This window comes from Gobio gobio (genome assembly GCF_949357685.1).
Source record: "Gobio gobio genome assembly, chromosome: 12".
Classification (NCBI taxonomy): Eukaryota; Metazoa; Chordata; class Actinopteri; order Cypriniformes; family Gobionidae; genus Gobio; species Gobio gobio.
Genome location: NC_137105.1, coordinates 55,692,967 through 55,719,286, shown reverse-complemented (window position 1 = coordinate 55,719,286; position 26,320 = coordinate 55,692,967). Strand labels below are relative to the sequence as shown.

General features: G+C 42.5%; 1 protein-coding gene across 2 annotated transcripts in view; it reads right to left on the bottom strand.

The window, feature by feature from the left end:
- The window catches only part of LOC307135120 (NLR family CARD domain-containing protein 3-like), a 108,434-nt gene that overhangs the window by 21,713 nt on the left and 60,401 nt on the right, over nucleotides 1-26,320 (bottom strand). For both annotated transcript variants that reach the window (XM_079831311.1, XM_079831312.1), the window contains 2 exons: nucleotides 320-493; nucleotides 41-214 (listed from right to left, as the gene is read on the bottom strand). In XM_079831311.1, coding sequence (XP_079687437.1) covers nucleotides 41-214; nucleotides 320-493 — 348 coding nt within the window. The remainder of the gene's footprint in view (nucleotides 1-40; nucleotides 215-319; nucleotides 494-26,320) is intronic.

Here is a 26,320-nt window from a genome sequence, read left to right as displayed (position 1 = left end):
GACTGGCTGACTAAATTATATTTTATATGTTCTTAAATACCTCAGTATCTGCAGATGACAGTTTGGACTGCTCAGCCCATCAGAGAGCAGCTTCGCTCCTGAATCCTGCAGGTCATTGTTAGTCAGGTCCAGCTCTCTCAGGACACAGTTTGAGGATTGAAGAGCTGATGACAAACTCTCACAACACTGATCAGTGAGATTACAGCCAGCAAGACTGAAAGAGAGTAGAACACACACACACCAACGGTCAGATCATCTACAAACACACACCAATATTTTGACCGGCTGACTAAATTATATTTTATTTGTTCTTAAATACCTCAGTATCTGCAGATGACAGTTTGGACTCTTCAGTCCATCAAAGAGCAGCTTCACTCCTGAATCCTGCAGGTCATTGTTAGTCAGGTCCAGCTCTCTCAGGAAACAGTTTGAGGATTGAAGAGCTGATGACAAACTCTCACAACACTGATCAGTGAGATTACAGCCAGCAAGACTAGAAAAGATGAAATATTATAACATTAAAACAATAATGAAATACCAATAAAGGAATGTAAAGGAAGTTGCCAGTTGTCTGTACTCAGGAACCTGGAACAAAATATTTTAACATTCTAGCCTGGATGAAAGATGAATGATGAACTACTGAACATGGAAATTCAATCATTTTATCATTCATGTTCATTAAAGTTGCAGTAAGTGATTTTTGAGAAACACTGTTGAAAGTGGATCGGACCAAGCACCATAACACACTTGTAGCCAATCATCAGCAGGGAGCATGTCAACTCATGATGGTGGAGGAGAGACAGTGAGCCAATCAGCAGTAGGGGGCATGTCCACTCATGATGGGGGAGGAGAGAGAATGAGCAAGATGGAGAATTAAAGAAAGACTGTAGAAAGAGAGATGGATGAGAGACATTACAAAAGACAAAAGGTCAGAGGAATATCCCTGGAAAAAGATGGGTTATGATCAGGAAAGAGCTTTATGACACATATTTCCAGCACTGGAGAAACCCAAATGGGAAGGCCTGAAAAGGGACGCCAATGTTGTTTTGTCGTAACATTGGTAACTAGTAAAATTGGTGACTAACAACAATGTCTTGCTTGTATATACTATGTGTACTGCATGTTCATTTTTTGTTCTTCCTTGTTGTTCGTTCGTCTTTATTTTTAATTATTTTCGTCATTGTTCTGGATTATAAAGAAATACTAAACCATAATAATGAGCCTTAAAATATAAATATATAAATTAAGCACTCAAGTGCATGCATAAAGCTTGTCGCAGAACACCAGCAAAAGTAATGATCATGAATGTGTCAAAAAAAAAAACAGCAAGACTGTCTGGACATTTGAATGTTTTACGAGTTATAGTATGACAAGTGTGTCCAAAGTCCGGCCTGGGGATGAACTTCAAATGGCCTGCAGCTTGTCTATGGTGTCAACACAAGGCAACAGCGCTTGATTTTTGGTGTAGCAGTAAACCGTGAATGACAACAATTTGATAAATAAGCATTGCCATTTATATTACGTATATGAAACATTAAATTCGACAAAAGCGCAGAGGTCTTTCATATAAACCTCAAATGTCTCTCTAGTTTAACCCCTAGGAGTCTGAGCTGTTTTGGGGCCCTTTAGAAGTTTTGACATGCTCTTACATGTGTGTTTTTTTCAGTTGCTTATAAACACATTAATGGCAAAAGTGTAATTACACTGTTTACAGCACAAACTGGGCTACCATAATATGTGAGCAACATGTATGTACATGCTTTTTTTGAGAGAAAAATGTTTATGCAAGGTTTCTTAAAAATCCCCCAAAAATGTTTTAAAATTAAGGCCTGAAAACACACAATAGATATGTGTTCACAAGACTTTTGACCAATGGTTGTTATTGACTAGAGTTTTTGCTTCAAACTGATGTAAGAATCATTGAGCCTACTCATTCACATAAAACAATATATTAATTTACAATTTGTAAGACAGTTTTTATTCACAAAGCCTGTATGCGAGGAGGCGTGATAGCTAATGAATAATGCTGGAACCCCTCCTGAGATGACAAAAGAACATAATAGCCCACATAATGAGCTGCATAATGAATGAGCTTCTAACTGAGAGAGCAAAAAGGTGCTCTTCCTATTTAGTTGAAATTGTCCTTATCTAGTAAATGCATCTTGATTTAAGAATGTTTAACTTCTTAACCCGCACCGGTTCGTGGGCGGGGAGTTTGACGGAAGTGGGCGTGTGTGTACTTTTATTTACTTTTGTTTTATACAAAATATTCAATCAACTATCACAAACTATGCATCATTTGAAAGCTAAAACACTCAAGATTCATGTTCTGAACTTGTTTTTGCAATAAATACACCAGAGAGGAAAGGGTTAAATGAAACGCTAAAGGACCGGCCATGTAAACATTAGCATAATATTAGCGGTACTCATTTTTCATCTCCTGTCGTTCAGATCAGATCGGACGAATCCAATAAACACCCGCATACATCTCTGTGTAAGGGTCCACTCTTCAAAATGGATCCCACTTTTTAATCCAAAACAACGAAAAAATAGGGAAAAAACTAAAAATCCTCCGTTGTTTGCAAGGGAGTTTTGAGTTAGCGTAATCAATCATGTCCATTTTCAATGAAATATCGATTCTAATCCGTTTCTGGCAAACTCCCCCTGCAAGAATAGTCTCTTCCACGTGAAATGGATCATCCCTCGTCTCTCTCCTTCAATCAGAGACTCTCCTGTGATGCATCATATAGAGGAAGCGCCTTACAGGCTTGGTGAGCTGTCAATCATTGCGCCCATGGTTTTCGTTGGATAAAGGCACTCGGTGCCCAGCCAATGCCTTTCCAACAAAGGTTTGATTGATGGACTTAGTAACCAATCAAAAGGCATTATCTTGCGCAGTTTACGTAAGTTGGATTTGGTGAATACTGTGCGTAGGCTTTCATAACACCGGCACGCTGTCTGCGCGCTATCTATGGCGCAAATGCAGTGAAGCGCGCAGACTCTGACTGACACTTCTTATCAGCTAAATGAGTTTTTTACACTTTGTAATCTCTGTAAATAGTTGCTTTAGATTTTCAGTAACTGTTTATCCATTATAATTAGCAGTTTATTGTGGATTTATTTGAATGAAAAACTACTCTTTACAATAGCAAATGTTCTGAAATAAATGGCCTTTTTGAAAGGACGCCTAGACTTTTCTTGACATAAAAGCTTACAGAAGCTACATTACTGAGAGATTCATCCTCATATTTGAATCATGACATGACTAGACATTCAGTTTTATATTTAAGTTATTTTCAGGCTCTTAACATTAAATTCTCATATTTTTTTTCCTAAGTGAAAAAATTTTTAAATAAAACGTGAGTCACTTACATGTATATTTACATGTATATTACTCTGTTCCCATATTACTTTGAGTTATTATGACTCTTGGGTAGCAACATTTCAAGTGTCTAGTTTAAAATAAGACCAGATTTATGAATATAGACCATAGGGTTTAAGAGACATTTTCATTTGGGTATATCGTTTTCAAAGAATTCTCAAAATTGGGGCGCAGGGGAAGAGGTTAAATATTTAGACTAGAAACAAGACAAAAATGACTAAGAAGAGCATTTTTTAAAAACATTTTTTGTACTATTTTTTGTTTTTGAAAGTAGTCTCATGCTAAAAAAAATTAAATAATAAATAATTAAAATTAAGATACAATTTATACAAAACGAAATTCACTTTAAAGAAAGCAATTCCCTTTTTACAAAACAAAACTCCAGAATCATTTCTGACAAACCGTGATATTAAATAAAAAAAATACCATTAGGCTATAATATTTAAACATCAATATGAAGCAAAATACGTTTGATTGGTACTATATTTATAGCATCTGAGCAGACATGTGCGAATAAAAGCTTTATTGAAGTGACACTATAATCTCTTTTACAATAAACACATTATAATCTGTCCAAAACAGGCCAAATAAATATTGTCTAAACAGTCTTGGGTGTATGACATTTAATGTTGCCGCAGGACTCATATTTAAATTGTCTTTTTGCGTTTAATATTCACAGATGGTAACAGAATAAACTTACCTGCCTTACAATCAGTTGCTCTTAGAAATTAATAGCTTTTTATGAGGAGAATAATCCAGGATTACTGCTCAAATGGGTCTTAAAACGATGTAGCTGAAGTAACGTTACAGCGCTTCACTAGATGTGTTTGTATGAGTTGATGTGGGCGTTGATGCGGGATCGTCAGTTTTGAATCTGAAAGAGTGCACTCTGTGTGGGCGTGGTCGCATTAGCGGATAATGAAGTGGCTTGCGGGTGACTGACATCAATCCCTTTTCACACAGCTTACATAAACACAGCATATTTGTTTTCAATTTGGTTTACATAGTTTAAAACCTGACATTTCAGCGTTTCTTTAGACATGTCTCATATTTGTGAGACAAGTATTCACTAAGCTAGAGGTCCTTTTCTGAAGACTATCTGAATGAACGTCTTTGAGAGAGAGGCTGCAGATCACGCATCATATTTGTTTTCTTTATTTTGCAAAAAGCAAAACATTTTGTTTTTTGTTTATGTGCTATGAAGATTTAGTATATATAGAAAAATATATAATGGAATTTTGAATGGTTGTATAAGGGGTGGGTAAATAACAAGCTTTTGCTTCAGCCCGCTCCTTTTCGGACACATGTAATTAATTGATGGTTATTCTTAGATATTGTTTTGTTTGTTGTGTGGTAACACAATTATTGTATGTTCATATTTTATTTTTTATTGGTTGTAAGAAAGAAAGAAAGAAAGAAAGAAAGAAAGAAAGAAAGAAAGAAAGAAAGAAAGAAAGAAAGAAAGAAAGAAAGAAAGAAAGAAAGAAAGAAAGAAAGAAAGAAAGAAAGAAAGAAAGAAAGAAAGAAAGAAAGAAAGAAAGAAAGAAAGAAAGAAAGAAAGAAAGAAAGAAAGAAAGAAAGAAAGAAAGAAAGAAAGAAAGAAAGAAAGAAAGAAAGAAAGAAAGAAAAGAAAGAAAGAAAGAAAGAAAGAAGAAAGAAAGAAAGAAAGAAAGAAAGAAAGAAAGAAAGAAAGAAAGAAAGAAAGAAAGAAAGAAAGAAAGAAAGAAAGAAAGAAAGAAAGAAAGAAAGAAAGAAAGAAAGAAAGAAAGAAAGAAAAGAAAGAAAGAAAGAAAGAAAGACTATAGCTGTGTCCAATTCAAGGGTTGCATCCTTGAAGGCCGTGTCCTTTGAAGTGCGCGGCCGAAGCAGCCTTCAAAGGACGCTCCGAGACTCGTATACAGTGGAAAGTATAGCGGATTGCGTCACCCAATTCGTAGGTCCTTCGAAGGCTCCTTCAAAATACGGCCTGCAAATGCGTCCTTCTTTTCCCATGAAATGAAGGATACTCGGATGGATGCTTCGCAGCCTTGCCTACCCCAGAATTCCTTGCGCACCGCGACGTCAGATATTTGAAGAGAAATAGCCAGATTACACTTTTAAATGCAATTATTGGGTTTCAATTTACTCCAGTAATCTAATGTATCTACTGATAAAAATAAAATGTTGACTAATATGTTACCAACATACGATTTTATATATTTTATATTCTTTATAATGCACATAAATGGGCCGAGGTAAACATCTTTAGTTGTTTTGTTTTTAGGCAGTTGAATATAACTTTAAAGTCCAGTATAAATGTTCATTTCAGTTCTCTTCAATGGCAGCTGTCAACAGTTGCTAAATAGTACAAATAATGTAACAAAATACATTTACTCTGTATTTGAGTAAAATTGTGAAGTAGCCTACCTCAGATTTTTATTCAACTTCATCTCAGAGGCAAATATTGTGGTTGTGTGAAAAACTGACTTTACATGGATATTACATTTTGATATTAGTTATCGTTTAAAAAAAGAATCTAAAAATAAAATACACTAGAAATACGTCTTATAGATCAGGGATAGGCACTGTTGTTCTTGGAGGACCACTGTCCTGCAGAGTTCAGCTCATAGAACAGTTATGCATGTTAAAATATTTGTTGTTTGCTTTGAGGATGTGAGTTCATTTAATTTATTCTTCCCTCTTTCTGAAAACATCTTAGTGACATGGCAGCCGTCGAATAAGTCAGCACTGCAAACCTGTTGGTAGACAGTGGAAATATGCACTGATCCAGATGATGTCCCGCTGACAGAGGCTTCACCAGGGTCAATAAAGCCCAGCTCAATAAAAGACTACATAAAAACATTTTCTTCCATCTGTTTTATGTACTGTTAATTTTAAAATGTATTTAGTTTTTCTAATCTTAAACGTAACTTATGTAAATAGTTGTAAAAAGTACTGTAAATAAAAATGTATAGAACAATTTATTTTTTCATTTACAAATTAATTGACATGACAAAAATAAATGTACAGAATTATTTATTTTATTTACAAATTATAACTTGCATAACAAAAATAATGTGTAGAACGGTAATATTTAATTTACACATTTTAATTTACAAAACCAAAATTTTAGTTCTCAACAATCTCTCAAGAAGAGAAAACAATCAGTCCATTCTCTCCCTGCTCTCCTCTGTCTCTCGCTGAAACTTCCTGTCCTCCCTCAGTCTCTCCATCAGCTCATCCTCTCGGTCTCGTCTCCTCTTGGCTGGAGTTGCTCCTCCTCATCTTGGTCATCCACTGCTGAACTTGGCCCTGGTGTGTCCTCAGGGATGGAGGCCATGAGGACAGTGGGGCTGTCCCAACACCTCAATCATGAAGACAAACCATGGCCAAGTTCCCCACTCCCTCACCTGTCCCAGGACACTTTCAATCCTAAAGCAGAGAAAATAAACATCTGTCAACAACAAACACAACAGCACAATACATTTCAGTAAAGATGTGTCCATTAACTTGCATACTTTTTATTTATTTTTTAAGTTGTAATAAGTTTATTTTTTTTACCTGCAAGGCAGGGGTGCAATCTTAAGAAAATTAAAAAATATAATGCATCAGTAACCTACAAACATACAAAATACTCCAGAAATCATATTTATAGATGCTCAAATTCTATATTCTCGATTTTTCCGGCCTGGTAAATAAATACTCATTTGCTGCCCTCATTTTAATAAAGCTGCTTTAGTAACTTGATCCATAAAACAAAACGAAATATTACATCAGATCACCTAACGAATAAAGCTGTGCCGTGGTAAAACAGAAATAAAGACCACCGGCTTTTAAAACGTTTCGTTGGTTATTTTAGTAAATTAAAACACAATAGGCTACTTACATGTATAAGTGTTCCTCGGCCGCGGGATGGGCAGAGGAATACACAGCGAAGGATCCACTTGTTCTGGTTGGTTCTATCCTTCGCGGCCGGAGAGAAGGACGGTGGGTTGGGTTGCCAGGTCTCTGCAACAAAAGTAGTCCAAAACTCCCAATGCGATTTTCTCCATCGAGCGGCCGAATTCTCCACTGCAGTTGTACGTTTGGGGGTGTTGGAGCGGTGAAATCGTACTTATGGGGTAGAAACAAACCCGCGGAAATAATTTTTCACCCGCGGCAACAACTTAAAAGTAGCCTAATTCGGCTGAAAAAACGGGGACTTGGCAACACGGACGGCAGGCTGCATTTGAAGGCTCCTTTGAATTGAGACAGCCTTCGTCGCGCTGCGGTGACGCAATCGGCCTTCAAATGCGGCCTTTGAAGGATGCAGCCCCCGAATTGGGACACAGCTTATATAAGAAAGTTACAAAGTCTAACAGTAGTGTTCGGGTACAGAAATGTAATAATTAGGCCTAAATGTAAAATACTGTAGAAATTAAATATAGATTATCTTTGTTAAATCTGTATTTTGTTGTTTTAATAACATTAATGACACAGACATCAGCAGGAATATTAGGCTTCTGTCACTTTAAGACAGACCGAATATACTGACACACATCTGGTTTCTTTCTCAACTGTTCACATAACTGAGAGAATACTAGCCTGAAGAGGTTTTGTGTTTCCAATCAATCGCAAAACTGAAATCAATTCGGTGTTTGTGTGCTATGAAACACACCTCTCTCTCTCTCTCTCTCTCTCTCTCTCTCTCTCTCTCTCTCTCTCTCTCTCTCTCTCTCTCTCTCTCTCTCTCTCTCTCTCTCTCTCTCTCTCCCTCTCTCTCTCCCTCTCCATGCTGGGAGTTTGTGGTCGGAGTGTGAGTGTGTGTTGGAGTGAGCTGTACTGTACGAGTGAGTTTTCCATCTTTTTTCTATCTTTTGTTGCGAGGTAAATAGAGGAAAGTTTGTAGGTGTTTGTGAGGAGCGTCGTCGGTCAGTGTGCACTGATCGCTATGGCGGCGTCTCAGCACGCGGGTTTGGAAAGTTTAACGTGCCGGCACGGCGTTAAGGTAGTACCCGCGGAGCGTTGTTCAGTTGAGGACTGCGTCCTCGCTGTTGCTGCTGTTGTTGGTCATGATTGCATTCTTTCTGCATCAAGAATGAATAGCGCAATAGTGATGTTTTTGAACAACGTTGATAAAGTGAATGAAGTTGTAGAGACTGGGATTGTTGTGAATGATTCCCTTACTCCAGTCATGCCTTTGGTACAACCGGCGAAAAGAATAGTATTGTCAAATGTCCCGCCATTTATTAAAAATGAAGTGATTGAAAGGGAATTGTCCAGACACGGAAAGGTTGTGTCAAAAATGAAGAAAATCCCACTCGGTTGTAAATCTCCACAGCTGAAGCACGTTGTATCTTTTTGGAGGCAGGTGCACATGATATTAAATAACCAGAATGAAGAGTTTAATTTGGCCATGAAGTTTAAGATTGACGATTTTCTTTATGTTATTTTTGCTACGTCAGATTCAATGAAGTGTTTTGGTTGTGGACAAGAGGGTCACGTGATACGCGTGTGCCCTGAGAAAAACGCAGATCAGAATCACAATACGAGCGACACGAATAATACAGATCATGCACAAACAAGCGATACAGTTTCTTGTGTTGACAAAAGTGGAAGTGAGGATTCTGAAAGCAATAAAGATAAGAGTGTGGCCTCAAATGAAACTGTGCATGAAGGTATTTCTGAGGTTAGTGAGCAGGTCATAGAGTCTGCTGTGGATGATGTTGACATGACAGATGATCAGAGTATTTTCAAAACACCGACATTAAAAAGGAAAACTAAGACTAAAGATAAAGAAAACAGGGCTAGTTAGAAAGCCACTGGAGCAGCTGTTGTTGATATAAGCGAGGTGGACTCAGAGTCCAGTAATGTTGAGGACTGTTATGGATCTTCTGTTATGGACAGTGATTGTGAATCATTAGACTCGGTGAGCTCAGCTTCACAGAAGCGAGCTGGCCGCAGTGCTTACGTTTTGGATAAAGTAAAAAAAATTCTACAGGCCACGAAAGACATGAAAGGTGTAAATGTAGAGGATTACTTCCCAGATCGTGAGCTGTTTATAGATTCTACCAGGGCTTTAATGAAGGAGGGTGGAGCTTTCACTGAACAAGAAGTATTTAGGCTGAAGAAAATTGTCCAGAAGTTAAAGCTAAAATTATTAAATGATGAATTCGAACCAGTCTAGTTTCTCTTCTTTTTTTTTTGAGATGTTTGTTACTGGTCTGCTCAATTTACCTTTTTATGAGTAGGATACGATTGGGCACTCTTAACTTAAATGGTGCACGGGACAGCAAGAAAAGAGCAATGCTTTATGAATTGATTAAACAAAAGAAAATTGATGTAATGCTAGTTCAGGAAACTCATAGCGATGCTTTGAATGAGAATGAATGGTTAATGGAATGGGGTGGGCCGATTATTTTTAGCCACAAAAATCACTGTAGTGGTGGTTTAGCTGTACTTTTTAAGAAAAACTTTATACCAGTTTCATATGAGACAGAACATGTTGTTGAGGGACATTTAATGAAAGTAACAGCAAAGTTTGAAAAAATGGTTTTAGTTTTTATAAACGTGTATGCTCCTGTTGTTGGTCCTGAAAGGGTTGTTCTTTTTGATAAATTAAGTAATATTTTGTCAAACTGTAAAGAGGAAGAGTTCATATTTGTTGGAGGAGACTATAATTGTACGGCAAATGATGGAATGGATAGGAACCATAAAGAGCCACATCTAGCTTCCCAACATGCTATGAGAAAGCTTATAGAAGAGCATGATTTGTGTGATATATGGAGAACTTTATATAAAGGACAAAGGCAGTACACATGGGTGCAAACAAGACAAAATGCTATTTCCATGGCTAGACTGGATAGGTTCTATTGTTTTAAATACCATTTTAATGTCATTAAGAAATGTGAGATTCTGCCTAGTGGGTTTTCTGATCACAGCCTAGTAGTCTGCAGTGTTTTTATTAGTAATATAAGGTCTAAGAGTGCCTATTGGCATTTTAACACCTCTTTGTTACAAGACAATTTTTTTAAGGATGTTTTTATATTTTTTTGGGAACAGTTTAGATCCAGGAAAAAAGAGTTTTCTTCCCTACAACAATGGTGGGATCATGGGAAAAAAGAGATACAGCAACTGTGTCGTCAGTACACTCTCAACGTTTCCAAGGACATTTCCCAATCAATGAAAGCCTTAGAGATTGAAATAGTGGAACTTCAGAATTTGGTAGAGTCCACAGGAAATCGAGGACATATTGAGCTCCTCAAAGTTAAAAAAAGAACTCTGGATAACCTGTTGGGTATCAGAGCACAGGGAGCTTTGATCCGCTCGCGCTTTCAGAGTGCGGTAGAGATGGATGGCCCAACTAAATTTTTTTTCGGCCTGGAAAAAAAGAATGGTCAAAGCAGACTTATACATTCTTTATACTCATTGGAGGGTGTAGAAATGGTGGAGCCCAAGGAAATTAGAAAAAGAGCTGTTTTATTTTATTCTGAGCTTTATAAAAGTGAACGTACAGAGGAAGGTGAGCTGGACAGCTCTTTTTATATGGGTTTGCCTAAAGTTCCAGATGAGATCAATTCTTGGCTTGAGAGGCCGCTATCAGCATTTGAACTGCATGTTGCTCTGCGGAGCATGGATTGCGGTAAGGCCCCAGGAATTGATGGTTTACCAATTGAGTTTTATCAAACGTTTTGGTCAGTGCTGGGGGGTGATTTGTTGTCTGTGCTCAATGATAGTCTGGCTGGAGGGTTGCTACCTTTGAGCTGCAGGAGGGCGGTCATTACCCTGCTACCCAAAAAAGGTGACTTAAAATAAATAAAGAACTGGCGCACTGTTTCACTTTTGTGCTCTGATTTAAAGCTCTTTTCTAAAGTTTTGGCCATTAGGTTGAAAGAGGTAGTTGGGCACGTTATTCATCATGATCAAACTTACTGTGTGCCTAACAGGTCTATTCATGATAATGTTTATCTAATTCGGGATATTTTGGACGTCTCTAGGCTATTGGACATAGACACTGGTCTCATTTCTCTAGACCAGGAAAAGGCATTTGACCGGGTTGAACACAGCTATCTCTGGCGTACGCTGGAGGAGTTCGGGTTCAGCTCTGGTTTTATTGCCATGATTAGGGTTTTGTACCGAGATGTTGAGAGTGTACTGAAAATTAATGGTGGTCTTACTGCTCCTTTTCAAATCAACAGGGGTATTAGACAAGGCTGTGCACTTTCAGGGATGTTGTATGCTCTTGCCATTGAACCGTTACTTGTTAAGATCAGAGAGAGCATTGAAGGTTGGACCATACCTTGCTCTGGAGCCAATTGTAAGGTATCTGCATATGCAGACGATATTATTGTTTTGGTTAAAGGGCAAAATGATGTTGACCTTCTTAAAGATATTTTAAACAAGTTTGGTACAATTTCCTCAGCCAAAGTTAATTGGTCCAAAAGTGAAGCCATAGTGAGTGGTAAATGGTCTCATGGTCTTCCTAAATTACCAGGTGGTTTGTCCTGGAAGAGAGATGGGTTAAAGTATTTAGGAGTATATGTTGGCAATGACTCAATGATAAGAAAAAATTGGGAAGGAGTTTTAGAAAAACTAAAGGGGCGATTGGACAAATGGAAATGGCTTTTGCCAAAAATTTATTTTAGAGGGAGGGTTATAATAATTAATAACCTGGTCGCTTCACTTTTGTGGCATCGTTTGGCCTGCATTGACCCTCCAAATGGACTTTTGAGTAAAATTCAAGCCAGTATGGTGGACTTTTTTTGGAGTACTTTTCACTGGATTCCGCAGAGCATACTTTTTTTACCCAGAGATGAAGGAGGACAAGGACTTATCCATTTGCCCAGCAGGGGGGCAGCCTTTCGACTTCTGTTTATTCAAAGGTATCTTACAGGACCTAAGGATCTAGTCTGGAGAAAAGTGGCTGATGTTCCCCTTCGTTCAGTCACTACGACGTACGTTAGTGACTAACGAATGGGGGTTTCGCTTAGAAGCCAATCATCTTCTAGTATTCAACAGCGCCCAATGGCAGTGCCAATGCCATGGGCATGCGGAATTTGCATGCGTAACTCCGCCCCACCTCGTGGGTATATAAGGAAGTACGCTGGCAACATCGCATTATGTTTCTGCTTTCTTCACTCCTACAAGCCTGATCTGAGTCTTCGACAGCTTTCGAGACGAGCAGCTTTCCAGAGGCGTTGGTGTTACGGCGCGTTCCAGTGATCATCATACTGCCTGCCTGCTGATCTGCGCAGTGGTCCGCTAGACAGCTGGTGTGTGGTCCCTGGGCGCTTCGGCGTTCTCTGCGAGGCTTTCCTCTCATAAAAGAGCTTACACGTGACGCGTCCTTTTCAGGATGTCTCGTCCGTGTACTTCTGGGTGTGGTCGGTTGCTTTCCTCCTCTGATGGGCACGAACACTGTCTGGTATGTTTGGGCTTTCAGCATGCCCAGACAGCGTTCGTGGATGCGTCATGTTCTCACTGCGGGAACATGACCATCGCAGTGTTGCGGTCAAGACTCCATGACCTTCGTACTGAAGTGAGAGTCCCCTCTACCGATCTACTGAGTCCCAGAGGCCCAGTACTTCGGCTGGTGGTCAGGGTGACTTGACGGTTACGGTGTGGAACAAAGCCCCGACGCTCATCCCTCGGGCCACACCTCCGTCTTGCACACTGCAACCCGCGAACGTTCAGACGCAGATCGCGGGGCCGGCTCCGCCCCCCCCCCGCGCATCTCGTTTGGCGTTCCGGAGGAGGATGCGATGTCGATCACCGCATCACAAGGTGGGCTCGAGTCCTCTGGAGATGATGACTCGGCTGTGCTGCCGCCCTCGGGCGTGCCAGCATTGCCCGAGTCAGATCCAGAGCTGACAGCCATGTTGTCTCGGGCAGCCGCGAGTTTAGGGATCGAGTGGAACCCTCCACCCTGTCCCGAACGCTCAAGGCTCGACGATTGGTTTTTGGGGGCTCGCGCTGACACCCGTCAGTCCTTGCCCTCAATACCTTTCTTCCCCGAGCTGCATGAGGAACTCACGCGGTCCTGGAAGTCCCCGTTGTCTTCCCGCGACCGTTCGGTGACTTCCTCCGCCTTCTCCGTCCTCGATGGGGCGGCAGCTAAAGGGTACACTGGGGTCCCTCCAGTTGAACGTTCTGTTGCGATGCAACTGTGTCCTCAGAGCGCTTCAACCTGGCGTGGTGATCCTAAGCACCCCTCCAAAGCCTGTCGATTCACATCAACCTTGGTGTCGAAATCGCACAGAGCCGCGGGGCAGGCTGCCGCTTCGCTGCATGCCATGGCGATCCTTCAGGTCTACCAGGCCAGGATCCTCAAGGACATGCACGAGGGTGGAGTTGATCCGGGGCTCTTAAATGAGCTGCGTGCCGCCACCGACCTCGCTCTCCGGGCGACGAAGGTGACCGCACGCTCCCTGGGTCAAGTGATGTCCACAAGTGTGGTCCAGGAGCGTCACTTGTGGCTGAACCTGGCTGATATGCGGGACACCGAGCGGACCCGGTTCCTCGATGCCCCCATATCCCAGGCCGGCCTCTTCGGCGGGGCGGTTGAGGACTTCGCCCAACAGTTCTCAATCGCCCAGAAGCAGACTGAGGCAATAAAACATGTACTGCCCCGGCGGCCAGCTGCTGCCTCCACCCAGCCGCCGGCACAGTCGCCTCAGTCTGCTCCACGCCGAGGACGCCCTCCTAAGGCTCCCGCCCCTCCCACCCGGTCCAAGCAGCAGCCTTCACCCGGGCCGGGTCGCGGAGGAAGCCGTAGGAAGGCGTCCAAGTCCCCTCAGGCCGCCCGCGCCCCGCGCCCCGCTAAACGCCAGGCCAAGCGGCGCTCCTGAGACGGACGGCTCAGGGATGGGAAATTCTTTCGAGGAGATGGTAGCAGGACCACTCCTTCCCCCGGTGGAGGGCCGGGGGAGAATCCTTTGTTCAGCTGCTGGCCCCCGGGTCAGCAGCACCCTATTTTGGTCAAAGAAAGAATTAACACTCCCATCCCTGAGCCCACAGAGTCCGGTGATGACGGTGCGCGCCACCCACGGGTCCCGCCACTCGCATCCCACTCTGTCGCCAGCCTCCTGGCAGAGCAGACCCCAGTGGAACGTGCGTCCTTCCCTGGTCTCCTCTGTCAGGACGCAGCTGTCAACCGTGCCCCCACACCGGGACGCCCCTCAGCCTCCCATGTCCGGGCCGGTGACGCTGCATCGCTGCAAGCCCACACCGGGTACGTCTGTACTCCGTATGACCCCGCTGGTGCAGTTTCTGGATGTCTGGCTTCAGCTTCCAGGGCTGTCCCGCTGGGTCCAGCGGACCATCAGGCGCGGCTACGCGATTCAGTTCGCGCAGGTTCCTCCCTGCTTCCGGGGAGTCCGTTCCACTATGATCGGGGCCAACGCCCCCGTCATGCGACCGGAGATTGCCACCCTACTGGCGAAGGGTGCGATCGAACCTGTCCATCCAGCTGAGATGAATTACGGGTTCTACAGCCCGTACTTCATTGTACCCAAAAAGACCGGTGGGCTACGGCCAATCCTGGACCTGCGCGTCTTGAACCGTTACCTTCACCGGTTTCCGTTCAAGATGTTGACAGCGAAACGCCTTTTCGAATGCGTTCGTCCACAGGATTGGTTTGCAGCGATCGACCTGAAGGACGCCTACTTCCATGTCTCCATTTTGCCTCGACACAGACCGTTCCTACGGTTTGCTTTCGAGGGGCGGGCATATCAGTACGCAGTTCTACCATTCGGGCTATCTCTGTCCCCTCGCGTCTTTACGAAGATTGCCGAGGCAGCCCTTGCGCCCCTTCGGCAGCACGGGGTTCGCATCCTGAATTACCTCGACGACTGGCTCATACTGGGTCACTCTCGAGAGCAGGTTTGCGGACACAGAGATCTGGTGCTCCATCACCTAGCCCGTCTGGGCCTTCGGGTCAACTGGGAGAAGAGCAAACTTTGCCCCGCGCAGAGGATCTCTTTTCTCGGTATGGATATCGACTCGGTCGCCATATGCGCGCAGCTTTCGAGCGAGCGCGCGCAGTCTCTGCTGACTTCCCTTCGACAAATCGAGGGCAAGAGTGCGGTTCCACTGAAACTGTTTCAGAGGCTCCTGGGGCATATGGCATCTGCAGCCGCGGTAACGCCGCTCGGATTGCTTCATATGAGACCGCTTCAGCATTGGCTACGCGATCGAGTCCCGAGATGGGCATGGCGGTCTGGCACGCTCCGGGTACAAGTGACTCGGGCCTGCTTACAGACACTCACCCCGTGGTCGAACCTCAGTTTTCTACGGACCGGAGTGTCCTTAGAACGAGTTTCCAGGCATGTTGTTGTGACAACAGATGCATCATCCACGGGCTGGGGTGCCATGTGCAATGGACAAGCAGCCGCGGGCTCCTGGACAGGACCCCAGCGTCTTCTGCATGTCAATTGCCTCGAGTTACTGGCAGTACGGTTCGCCCTGCACCGCTTCCGAGCGTTGCTGAAGGGTCAACATGTACTAGTCAGGACAGACAACACGGCCGTAGTAGCGTACATCAACCACCAGGGCGGTCTACGCTCCCACCGTATGTCTCAACTCGCCCGCCATCTCGTTTTGTGGAGTCAGAAGCGCCTGAGGTCCCTTCGTGCTGTCCACATCCCCGGAGACCTGAACCGTGCAGCCGACGAGCTCTCACGGATTCAGCCTCTCCCCGGAGAGTGGAGACTCCACCCCCAGACGGTCCAGCTGATATGGGAACGGTTCGGCGACGCACAGGTAGATCTGTTTGCCTCCCAGGACTCTTCCCATTGCTCCCTGTACTATTCCCTGACCAAGGGCACCCTTGGCACGGATGCACTGGCGCACAGCTGGCCGTCCGGGCTACGCAAGTATGCGTTTCCCCCAGTGAGCCTTCTTGCACGGGTACTGTGCAAGATCAGGGAGGACAAGGAGCAGGTCATTTTAGTCGCCCCGTATTGGCACGGCCAGACCTGGTTCTCAGAACTGCTACTCCTTGCGACAGCCCCTCCCTGGCCTATTCCTCTGAGACCGGACCTCCTCACTCAGAGACGGGGCACCCTCTGGCACCCGCGTCCAGCGCTCTGGAAGCTCCACGTGTGGCTTCTGGACGGGACGCGGCAGGTTTGAGTAGCCTTCCACCTGCGGTGGTCGCTACCATCACTTCCGCTAGAGCTGAGTCTACGCGACGTCTCTATGCGTTGAAGTGGAACCTCTTCGTCACATGGTGTTCTTCCCGCCAAGAAGACCCCTGGAAATGCCCGATCGGGTCCGTGCTATCGTTTCTTCAGGAGGGGGTGGAGAGAAGGCTGTCTCCTTCCACCCTTAAAGTGTACGTGGCCGCAATATCTGCCTACCACGATCTCCTGGGAGACAAAAAGGTAAGTCAGCACGACCTGATCGTCAGGTTCCTGAGGGGGGCGAGGAGACTGAATCCTCCTCGCTCTCCTCTCGTTCCCTCTTGGGACCTCTCAGTAGTCTTAAGTGCTCTGCAGAGGCCTCCCTTTGAGCCTTTGCGGTCGGCTGAGATTAAGTTCTTGTCTATGAAGACGGCTCTGCTGACCGCATAGGCCTCGCTTAAGAGGGTCGGGGACCTGCAAGCATTTTCGGTTGACGAAGCGTGCCTGGAATTCGGGCCGGCTAACTCTCACGTGATCCTGAGACCCCGGCCCGGATATGTGCCCAAGGTTCCCACCACTCCGTTCCGAGATCAGGTGGTGAACCTGCAAGCGCTGCCTTTGGAGGAGGCAGACCCAGCCTTGGCATTGCTCTGTCCAGTACGCGCTCTCCGCGCTTACGTAGACATGACGCAGTGTTTCAGGACCTCAGACCAGCTCTTTGTCTGTTATGGTGGAGAGCGGAAGGGAAGTGCTCTCTCAAAGCAGAGGTTGTCTCACTGGATAGTGGACACCATTGTTTTGGCTTACCAGCAGCAAGGTAGACCATGTCCCCTTGGTGTGAGGGCACACTCCACCCGGAGTGTGGCCTCCTCTTGGGCTCTAGCGCATGGCGCCTCGCTAACAGACATCTGCAGAGCTGCAGGCTGGGCGACACCCAACACATTCGCCAGATTCTACAATCTCCGAGTGGAGCCAGTGTCCGACTTTGTACTCGCCCCTACGGGTGGCCGGTAATGGGCCAGGCTCAGGTGTCTTCGCTTGCTCGCCATTCCACTCCACGGACTGGATACGTGCGATATTTTCCTCAGGTGAGCTCCCCGAGAGCCCTGAGCTCCTCCAGCACTGTCGACGCCGACATCAGTTCAGTCTGCCCTTTCGAGCCCAGACCCTCATGTCCGGCCAGGTGCTCCGTGTGCATGGTTCCCCTCCGGCGACCCCCACACGAGTATTCCCACTGTAAGCCTCCTCAGCGAGCAGGTGTCTTTCCCTTGGCAAGCCCCTGCCACCCCTAGGGTTAAAAATCCACCTTCGGCTGGTACCCTAGAGTTCTTCCATATGCAACCCTCAGCGGGTCATATGTGTACTCTTAAGCCCTCCCTACGGTAGGCATCTTGGCATTCCCTCACTGGGATATGCTTCCCAGTGTACCTTGGTATTCCTGTGATAAGTGGGAGTCCTTCGTCCGTACTAGTCTTACGACAGGGTACTCACACTTACGCAGGGCACTGGATGACAGTTGAGTGGCGTTGCTGTATTGGAACCCCCATTCGTTAGTCACTAACGTACGTCGTAGTGACTGAACGAAGGGGAACGTCTCGGTTACGTATGTAACCCTCGTTCCCTGAGGAGGGAACGGAGACGTACGTTTCCTTTGCCACGTCAGCTGTGCTGCCTGGAACGCGGAGTTCAGTCTTGGCTCCTGCAGCAGTAACATAATGCGATGTTGCCAGCGTACTTCCTTATATACCCACGAGGTGGGGCGGAGTTACGCATGCAAATTCCGCATGCCCATGGCATTGGCACCGCCATTGGGCGCTGTTGAATACTAGAAGATGATTGGCTTCTAAGCGAAACCCCCATTCGTTAGTCACTAACGTACGTCTCCGTTCCCTCCTCAGGGAACGAGGGTTACATACGTAACCGAGACGTTATCTTCAATCAAGCTGGCAGACTGGGATTGAACTCTGGTTTGTTTCTGATGGACTCAAGTAAGCTGCAGTGCAACGGACTGACTCCTTTTTATAAGGGACTTTTTAAAGTGTGGGACTTGTTCGAAAAGAGGAGGCTGGAGCCGACGTCCTCGTTGTACTGGCTTCTGGAGGAACCGCTTATAAATGGAGCCCGGTTTGATGTTACTTGTGAAGTTACACCTGGACTGATTCATTGATTAATTTCCACTAAGACTTTAAAACTGCACCAGTTGTTGGATGTTGCTGGTTCTGGCTTGAATGATGCTCAGTCCATGGCCTCACATCTAGGTGTGCATTCAGTACGGCATGTAAGAAAAGTTCTGGATTTTTTTAAAAAGAAATTTGCAGAGGTAGAAAACAAATTGTTATTTGATTATTATAATGGGGAACTGGTTCCTAATAGTACAGATCCCTTTCCAAATATTTATCTTAGTCCCAATCTCAAAGTACTGTCTGGACCCTTTCTGAGCCTGAGGGGACTAGAAGGTTTAAGTTTGCAGGATATTCAGAGTAAAGTTTTGTATACATGTCTTGTAAAAGTTTTAAATAAAGCTAAATTAAAAGAGCGCAGTGATACAGTGTGGAGAGAGAAATTGGGAATGAATGATGGAGATAAACCTGTTTGGAGAGTTTTATACAAACCACCAATTGAAAAACGTACAGGTGATTTTCAGTGGAGAGTTTTACACGGCGCAGTTGCTGTAAATGCATTTGTGAGTTTAATTAATCCCAATGTATCAAGTGATTGTCCTTTTTGTACAATGAGGGAGACCATTTTTCATTGTTTTTTAGAATGTTCAAGACTGCGTGATATGTTTTGTTTTCTGGATGTTCTTTTCATGAATTTTGGGGAGACATTTTCTTCTAAGATTTGGATTCTTGGACCCAAATATAGTGTGGCGCAAAGAGTAAAAAGTCAATTGTTGAATTTTTTAATTGGGCAAGCCAAACTTGCTGTTTATTTAACTAGGAAAAACAAAATAGAAGGTAGAGAAGGACAATGTGTGGTTACTGTATTTAAAAATATGGTAAAAGCAAGGGTTTTGTTTGATTTCAAGTTTTATATACTGATGAATGACTTAGAAAGTTTTTTGCCCAAATGGTGTTTTAACAGAGTTATTTGTAAAGTCGATGATGAAATGTTGGTCTTTAATATCATGTTACAATAAGTCTTGCTTTTTTGTGCCTGTGTTTTTTTCTCTCTCTCTCTCTCTCTCTCTCTCTCTCTCTCTCTCTCTCTCTCTCTCTCTCTCTCTCTCTCTCTCGTTTGTGGCTGAGAGCTAAAAAACTTTTCTATCTTCTATCTTTGTGTGTGTTTGTTTTTATGTGCTGAACTTGTTCGATCGATCAAAGTTTAAAGGTGTTTAAACGTCTGCAACCAGCGTTGTGCTGGGAGGCATGACGAACCAAAACACAATGAGTTTTAAAGATTTAACCCGCCGCCATGGAGTGAAGGTGGAGTCTAAAATTAATGTGGAGCAGTGTTGTTTAGCGGTGGGAGAGATTGTGGGACATGATCATATTGTCTCGGCATCGCGAATGAACAGTGCAATTTTTTTTTTTTTTTAAACAGTTGAAAAGGCAAATGACGTTTTCCAGAGCGCCGTTGTGTTGAATGGTTCACTCATGACGGTTTTACCTTTGAGTAACCCGTCCAAAAAAGTCCAACGTACCTCCGTTTATCAAAGATGAAATACTGGTGCAAGAGTTATCTAGGTATGGAAAACTGGTTTCCCCTATAAAGAAAATCCCTCTCGGGTGCAAGTCACCTTTAGTGAAGCATCTAGTCTCGTTCAGAAGACAGGTTTTCATGGTGCTAAAAAATGGAATTGATGAGATCGATCTGGTTTTTAAATTCAAAATTGATGCGTTCGATTACACAGTGTTTGCAACATCTGACACGACAATTAAATGTTTTAGTTGTGGTAAGATCGGAGACTTAGTTTGAGATTGTCCACAAAAAAAGAAAGTGCAGGTGCGAGCACTAGCACGGGACAGGACGCCTCTGTTGTTCCCACGGCTGAGATCGCGAACATTGACATTGACATGTGTGTGGTCGAGGCCGGTGAGATTGAGCTCGGGCCGATCGCAGTTGCGGCTGTCGAGAATAACCCTGATACAACTGAGATTGTTACCGAGCCTAGTAAAAGTCTCGATGAACAGTCTTCGATGTCTGAGGAACAGACTAAACATGCTGAAAACGTTTGTGTGGCTGACAGAATTGATGTGGAAGACAATGTTGATTTTGAGAAGGAAGCCAAATCTGTCTTTAAAATACCAGTTAAGAGAAAGAAAAAAAGCAGTGGAAAAGCTTTTAAGCAAGTAAAGAAAGATGAGGGGGGTAGCGAGAATGTGGGATCTGACATTGATGGAGATTCCTCTGATTCAAATGTGTCTCAGTATTCAAATCCGTCTATAAGTTCTCAAAACGATAACTTGATCTGTTTGTATAGAGCTGATGACATTAGTAAATTTCTGCAAGAGACAAAGGGATTGAAAGGAGCGCAAATTGAAGATTTCTTCCCTGACCATAAACAATTCATCAATGATGTGAGGTTTTTAATGAAAGAGGGAGCTTTTCAAGATGTGGAGATTTATCGTCTAAGAAAAATTGTGAACAAACTAAAAAAAAAAACTACTAAAGATGAAGAGCTTGTCAACTTCCAAAAATCTGCCAAAAAATATTTTTTTGGCAGCTCTTCTTATAATTTTTGTTCTGGTCTTTAAAATAAATATGACACATTTTAAAATCGGAACTTTAAACTTAAATGGTGCCAGAGATGGTCATAAAAGAATGATGCTATTTGAGTCTTGTAGACAAAAGCAAATTGATATTCTGTTTCTGCAAGAAACACATAGTGATTTTAAAAATGAGACTGACTGGAGAAGAGAATGGGATGGACAGATTGTCCTGAGTCACAAATCTTCTACTAGTGGAGGTGTGGCTGTTTTGTTTTCAAAGCATTTTTTACCTTTGTCTTGTGAAGTTGAGGAAACAATTGGTGGTCGATTTTTAAAGATCAAAGTGAAATTTGAGAAAACCACAATGGTGCTTTTAAATGTATATGCACCTACAAAAGGGTTAGAAAGAGTTATTTTCTTAGATAAGGTGGATGCTGTTTTGAAAGAGTTAAATCCAGAAGACATGTTATTTTTAGGTGGAGATTTTAATTGTACTGCTAATGACAAGTTGGATAGGAATCATTTAGAACCACACGCTGCTTCTCAGAAAATACTTATACAGCTCTTTGAAACTCATGATTTATGTGATGTGTTTAGAAGTATGAATGAAGATGTTAGACAGTATACTTGGGCTCATAGCACTGAACATACCATCTCTTTGGCATGACTTGACAGAATTTATAGTGTTCAGCACCAACGTAATCTTCTTAAATTTTGTAAAATTATTCCAGTGGGATTTTCTGATCCCAGTTTAGTTCTGTGCAGTGTTTTAACCAAGTGTGTTAAATATAAAAGTGCATACTGGACTTTTAATACTTCATTGTTAAATAATAAACAATTTATAGATAATTTTAATTTTTTTTGGGAAACTTTTAAGCAGCAAAAGCATTTCTACACTTCTTTACTGCAATGGTGGGACTGTGGAAAAGTTCTTATTATAGACTTTTGTCAAAAGTACACTGTGAATGTTACTCGAGACATAGCCCAGTTAATGAAGACTCTAGAAACAGAAATTATTTTTCTGCAGGATTTATTAGCATCTAAAAAAATAGAAAACATATTGACGAATTGAAGGGAAAAAAAGCCATTTTGTTAGACCTGTTCGGAGTCAAAGCACAGGGAGCTTTAGTCCGTTCACGGTTCCTAACTGTGACACAAATGGATGCTCCCTCAAAATTCTTTTTTAATTTAGAGATGAAAAAAGGTCAAAGTAAAATGATGCACACGTTACGTTCAGCTACAGGGCAAGAACTAACTGAGCCTGCAGACATATGTAGTCGTGCTGTAGATTTTTTCTCAGACCTTTAAAAATCTGAACTGAGGGAATGGGGTGCAGATGCTGATAGTTTCTTTCAAGGACTGCCAAAGGTGGATGAAGAGTCCAACAATGAACTACAACAGACTCTGTCACTAAAAGAACTTTATACTGCCATGATGAGCATGGAAAATGGTAAATCTCCAGGAATTGACGGGTTACCTGTTGAGTTTTACAAGACTCCATGGCCAGTCATAAGAGAAGATCTGCTGACAGTTCTTAATGACAGTCTGGAAAGAGGACTATTACCTCTAAGCTGCAGGAGAGCAGTCATCACACTGTTACCTAAGAAAGGTGATCTTCAGTGTATCAGCAATTGGCGCCCTGTTTCGCTCTTATGTTCAGAATACAACATTTTGTCTAAAAGTTTGGCTACAAGACTTAGTAAAGTTTAAGTAAGTTAATACATTCTGACCAGTCTTATTGTATTCCTAACAGGTCTATTTTTGATAATATTGCTTTAATTCGAGATGTTTTAGATGCTTCTAAACTCCTGGGAATTAACTCTGGTCTGATTTCTCTTGATCAAGAGAAAGCCTTCGACAGAGTTGAGCATTTGTTTTTATGGAACACTTTAGGAGGCTTTTGGTTTTAGGCATGCTTTTATATCTATGATTAAGGCTGTGTATTGTAACATTGAGAGTGTTCTTAAGATTAATGGTGGTTTGTGTGCTCCGTTTAAAGTTGAGAGGGGAGTTAGGCAGGGATGTGCCATGTCTGGCATGTTGTATTCCCTTGCCATCGAACCTTTACTTCAAAAGTTACGAGTTCATCTAACAGGTCTAATTTTCCCTGGTTGTAATAATTCTTTACATCTTTCCACGTATGCTGACGATGTTATTGTTTTTGTTAATGGAAAGGATGATGTTATTATGTTAGAAAAAATTGTTAATGATTTTAAATGCGTTTCCTCTGCCTAAGTAAACTGGAACAAAAGTGAAGCTTTACTAGTGGGAAATTGGAGTAGAGATCTTCCCACATTACCTGGAGGATTGATTAGGAAAAGAGGAGGGTTAAAATACCTTGGTGTCTATCTAGGAGAAGAAAACTTCATTAAGAAAAATTGGGAAGGTCTAATTGAGAAAATAAAAGGTCGATTGGATAAATGGAAATGGTTGCTCCCTCAGATATCTTACAGAGGACGTATTCTTATCATTAATAATCTTGTGGCATCTTTAATGTGGCATAAACTTGCTTGTGTCGATCCTCCGAATGGACTGCTTGTCAATATTCAAAGAGAACTGGTGAACTTTTTTTGGGACAAATATCATTGGACTTCTCAAAGCATTCTGTTTTTGCCCAAAGAGGAAGGAGGTCAAGGACTGGTAAATCTCGTAAGCAGAAGAGCCACTTTCCGTCTCCAATACATACAGAAACTGTTAATGGGACCTTATTCACTTGCGTGGAGACCATTGGCTTTATACATCTTGAGAAGAGTGGGCAATATGGATATAGATTTATCATTGTTTTTAATGGATCATAAAAGATTGACTTTTACTGGAATTCCTCCCTTTTATCAAAATTTGTTTAAAGTGTGGGGTCTCTTTAAACATCGCTGGATGGAACCAGCAATTTCTCTTTATTGGTTGTTGGAAGAACCAGTTATATTTGGAGCTAAGTTTGATACTTCAGGAGAAGATGTTCCTGGGTTAACAGAAATATTATGTAATAGTAAGCTTTTTAAGCTAAAAAATATCATAAATGAATCAGGATATAATTTACTGAAAGCTGAAAAAGTTGCTACCCTTCTAAGAGTTAGATCAATACGTTTTGCTCAGAAGGTTCTCCATAAACTAACTACAATTTTAACTGTTGAAGAGAAGGCACTTTTAGAAGAGTTTGGTGCAGGGACTTTAATCCCTGATAGTAAAGATCTTTTTCCAGATCTTGAAATCTGCCCTGTTATAGAAGAGTCTGGTTTTAATAGCCCCCTGTTAAAATGTGGATTTAATGAGTATATTGATTTTTGTACAGCAGAAGGGAAAACATTGTATAAATGCACTGTGAAAGTTATTAATCAACGTAATTTAAGTATCAAAACAGATACAGTATGGAGAGAAAAATTAGGAATCAACACTGAAACTAAACCTGTTTGGAGAGCACTTTACAAACCACCATTAAAAAAAAAACTTGGTGATTTGCAATGGAGGATTTTACATGGAGCCATCGCTGTAAATGCTTTTGTATCTATTTTAAATCCCACTGTAAGTGACAAATGTCCTTTTTGTCTGGAACGAGAGACAATTTTTCATTGTTTTATGTACTGTAGTAGACTTAATCCTCTTTTTGATTTATTAAGTGTTTTTTTGGATTCGTTTAATATTTGTTTTTCAAAGCAAGATTATATTTTGGGTTTTTTTTACAGTTCAAAACAAAAGTTCAAATGTCATGTTGTTAATTTTATTGTTGGACAAGCAAAATATGCTGTCTATATCACTAGGAGAAATAAGATAGAAGAGAAGTCAGGACAAGATGTTGTACTAGTCTTTAAAAATATGGTAAAATCTAGAATTCTTATTGATTTTAATTTTCATAAATTGATGAGCACGATAGAAGCTTTTGAAATGCAGTGGTGTTGTAACTTTGCTCTGTGTTCAGTTGACGATGAAGAAATTGTTTTTGCAAGAGAGTTAATGTAATTTCTATTTGTTTTTTTTTTGTTTTTTTAGGTGTGTGTAAAATTATATAAATCTTAACAAACATTTTAATAAATTGATTGTAAAAATCTCTCTCTCTCTCTCTCTCTCTCTCTCTCTCTCTCTCTCTCTCTCTCTCTCTCTCTCTCTCTCTCTCTCTCTCTCTCTCTCTCTCTCTCTCTCTCTCTCTCTCTCTCTCTCTCTCTCTCTCTCTCGTGGGTGAGTGCGAGTGGCCTGCTGTGGCCGAAACTATTGTTTTCTCTTTCATTCTTTTCTATCTCTTTTTCTTTTTGAGTTTTTTTTTTTTTGTATCTGAGGTGTATTGAGTAGTGAAACAAGTTTTCATTGAGGGGTTTTTGGGTTTATGATGAAGGGCGTCGGCAACCAGTGCATCACTGGAAGCATGGCAGCCCAAACCACAAACACCTGTCTAGATTCTCTCACACGGCGTCACGGAGTGAAAGTGGTGTCCGCGGTGAATGTGGAGGAGTGTATTCTGGCCGTTGGAGATGTTGTTGGCCATGAATGTGTTTTAGCGGCATCAAGGATGAATAACGCTATGGTTTTGTTTTTAAATTCGGTTGAGAAAGCAAACAAAGTAGTAGAGAAAGGAGTAGTAATTAGTGCAGCGGCGGCTGGTCAACAGAGGGCGCTGGGGCGCCGCCCCATCAAAATTCCAGAAATATACATGTATACAAAAATTTTATAAAAGTGAAATAAAAATAAAATAGTTTACTCATACGACGTGCCGTCTGTTAGTAAGAGCCTCAGCATTTAATAAAAACTGGCTTTGATGGGTTCACTATTTTATATGTTCTTCAATATGTTTCATGCGGTTTCATGCGTGAGGGACGCCGGACAAATGGACGTCTATCTGAGTCTAAAAATATACGGGCAGCATGTGACCTGAATCGGGTCTCTAATTGGTTCTTAAAGATCCTCCTCCGGACGCAGGTCGTTGCGTCCCTGGCGAATCAGAATTGGATGCGTGTTATTTTGTCCAATCTGATTGGTTCTCGTCACCTGTCATTCAACTTTACACTCTTGGCCACTAAAGCGAAAGGCGAGGGCGACACAGTCACTCCGACTCCGCCAAAACCTTGTTAGGATGATCAGTTTCGTAGAGATAGCGACAACGCGATCTACAAATCCAGCAGCAGGCCAGTGACAGAGGATGAAGCTGCACTCGGAGCTCCATGAGCTTGTTATGAGAAACGTAAGTTAGGTGGTTGGCTGGATGTGTTGTTAGCAATGCC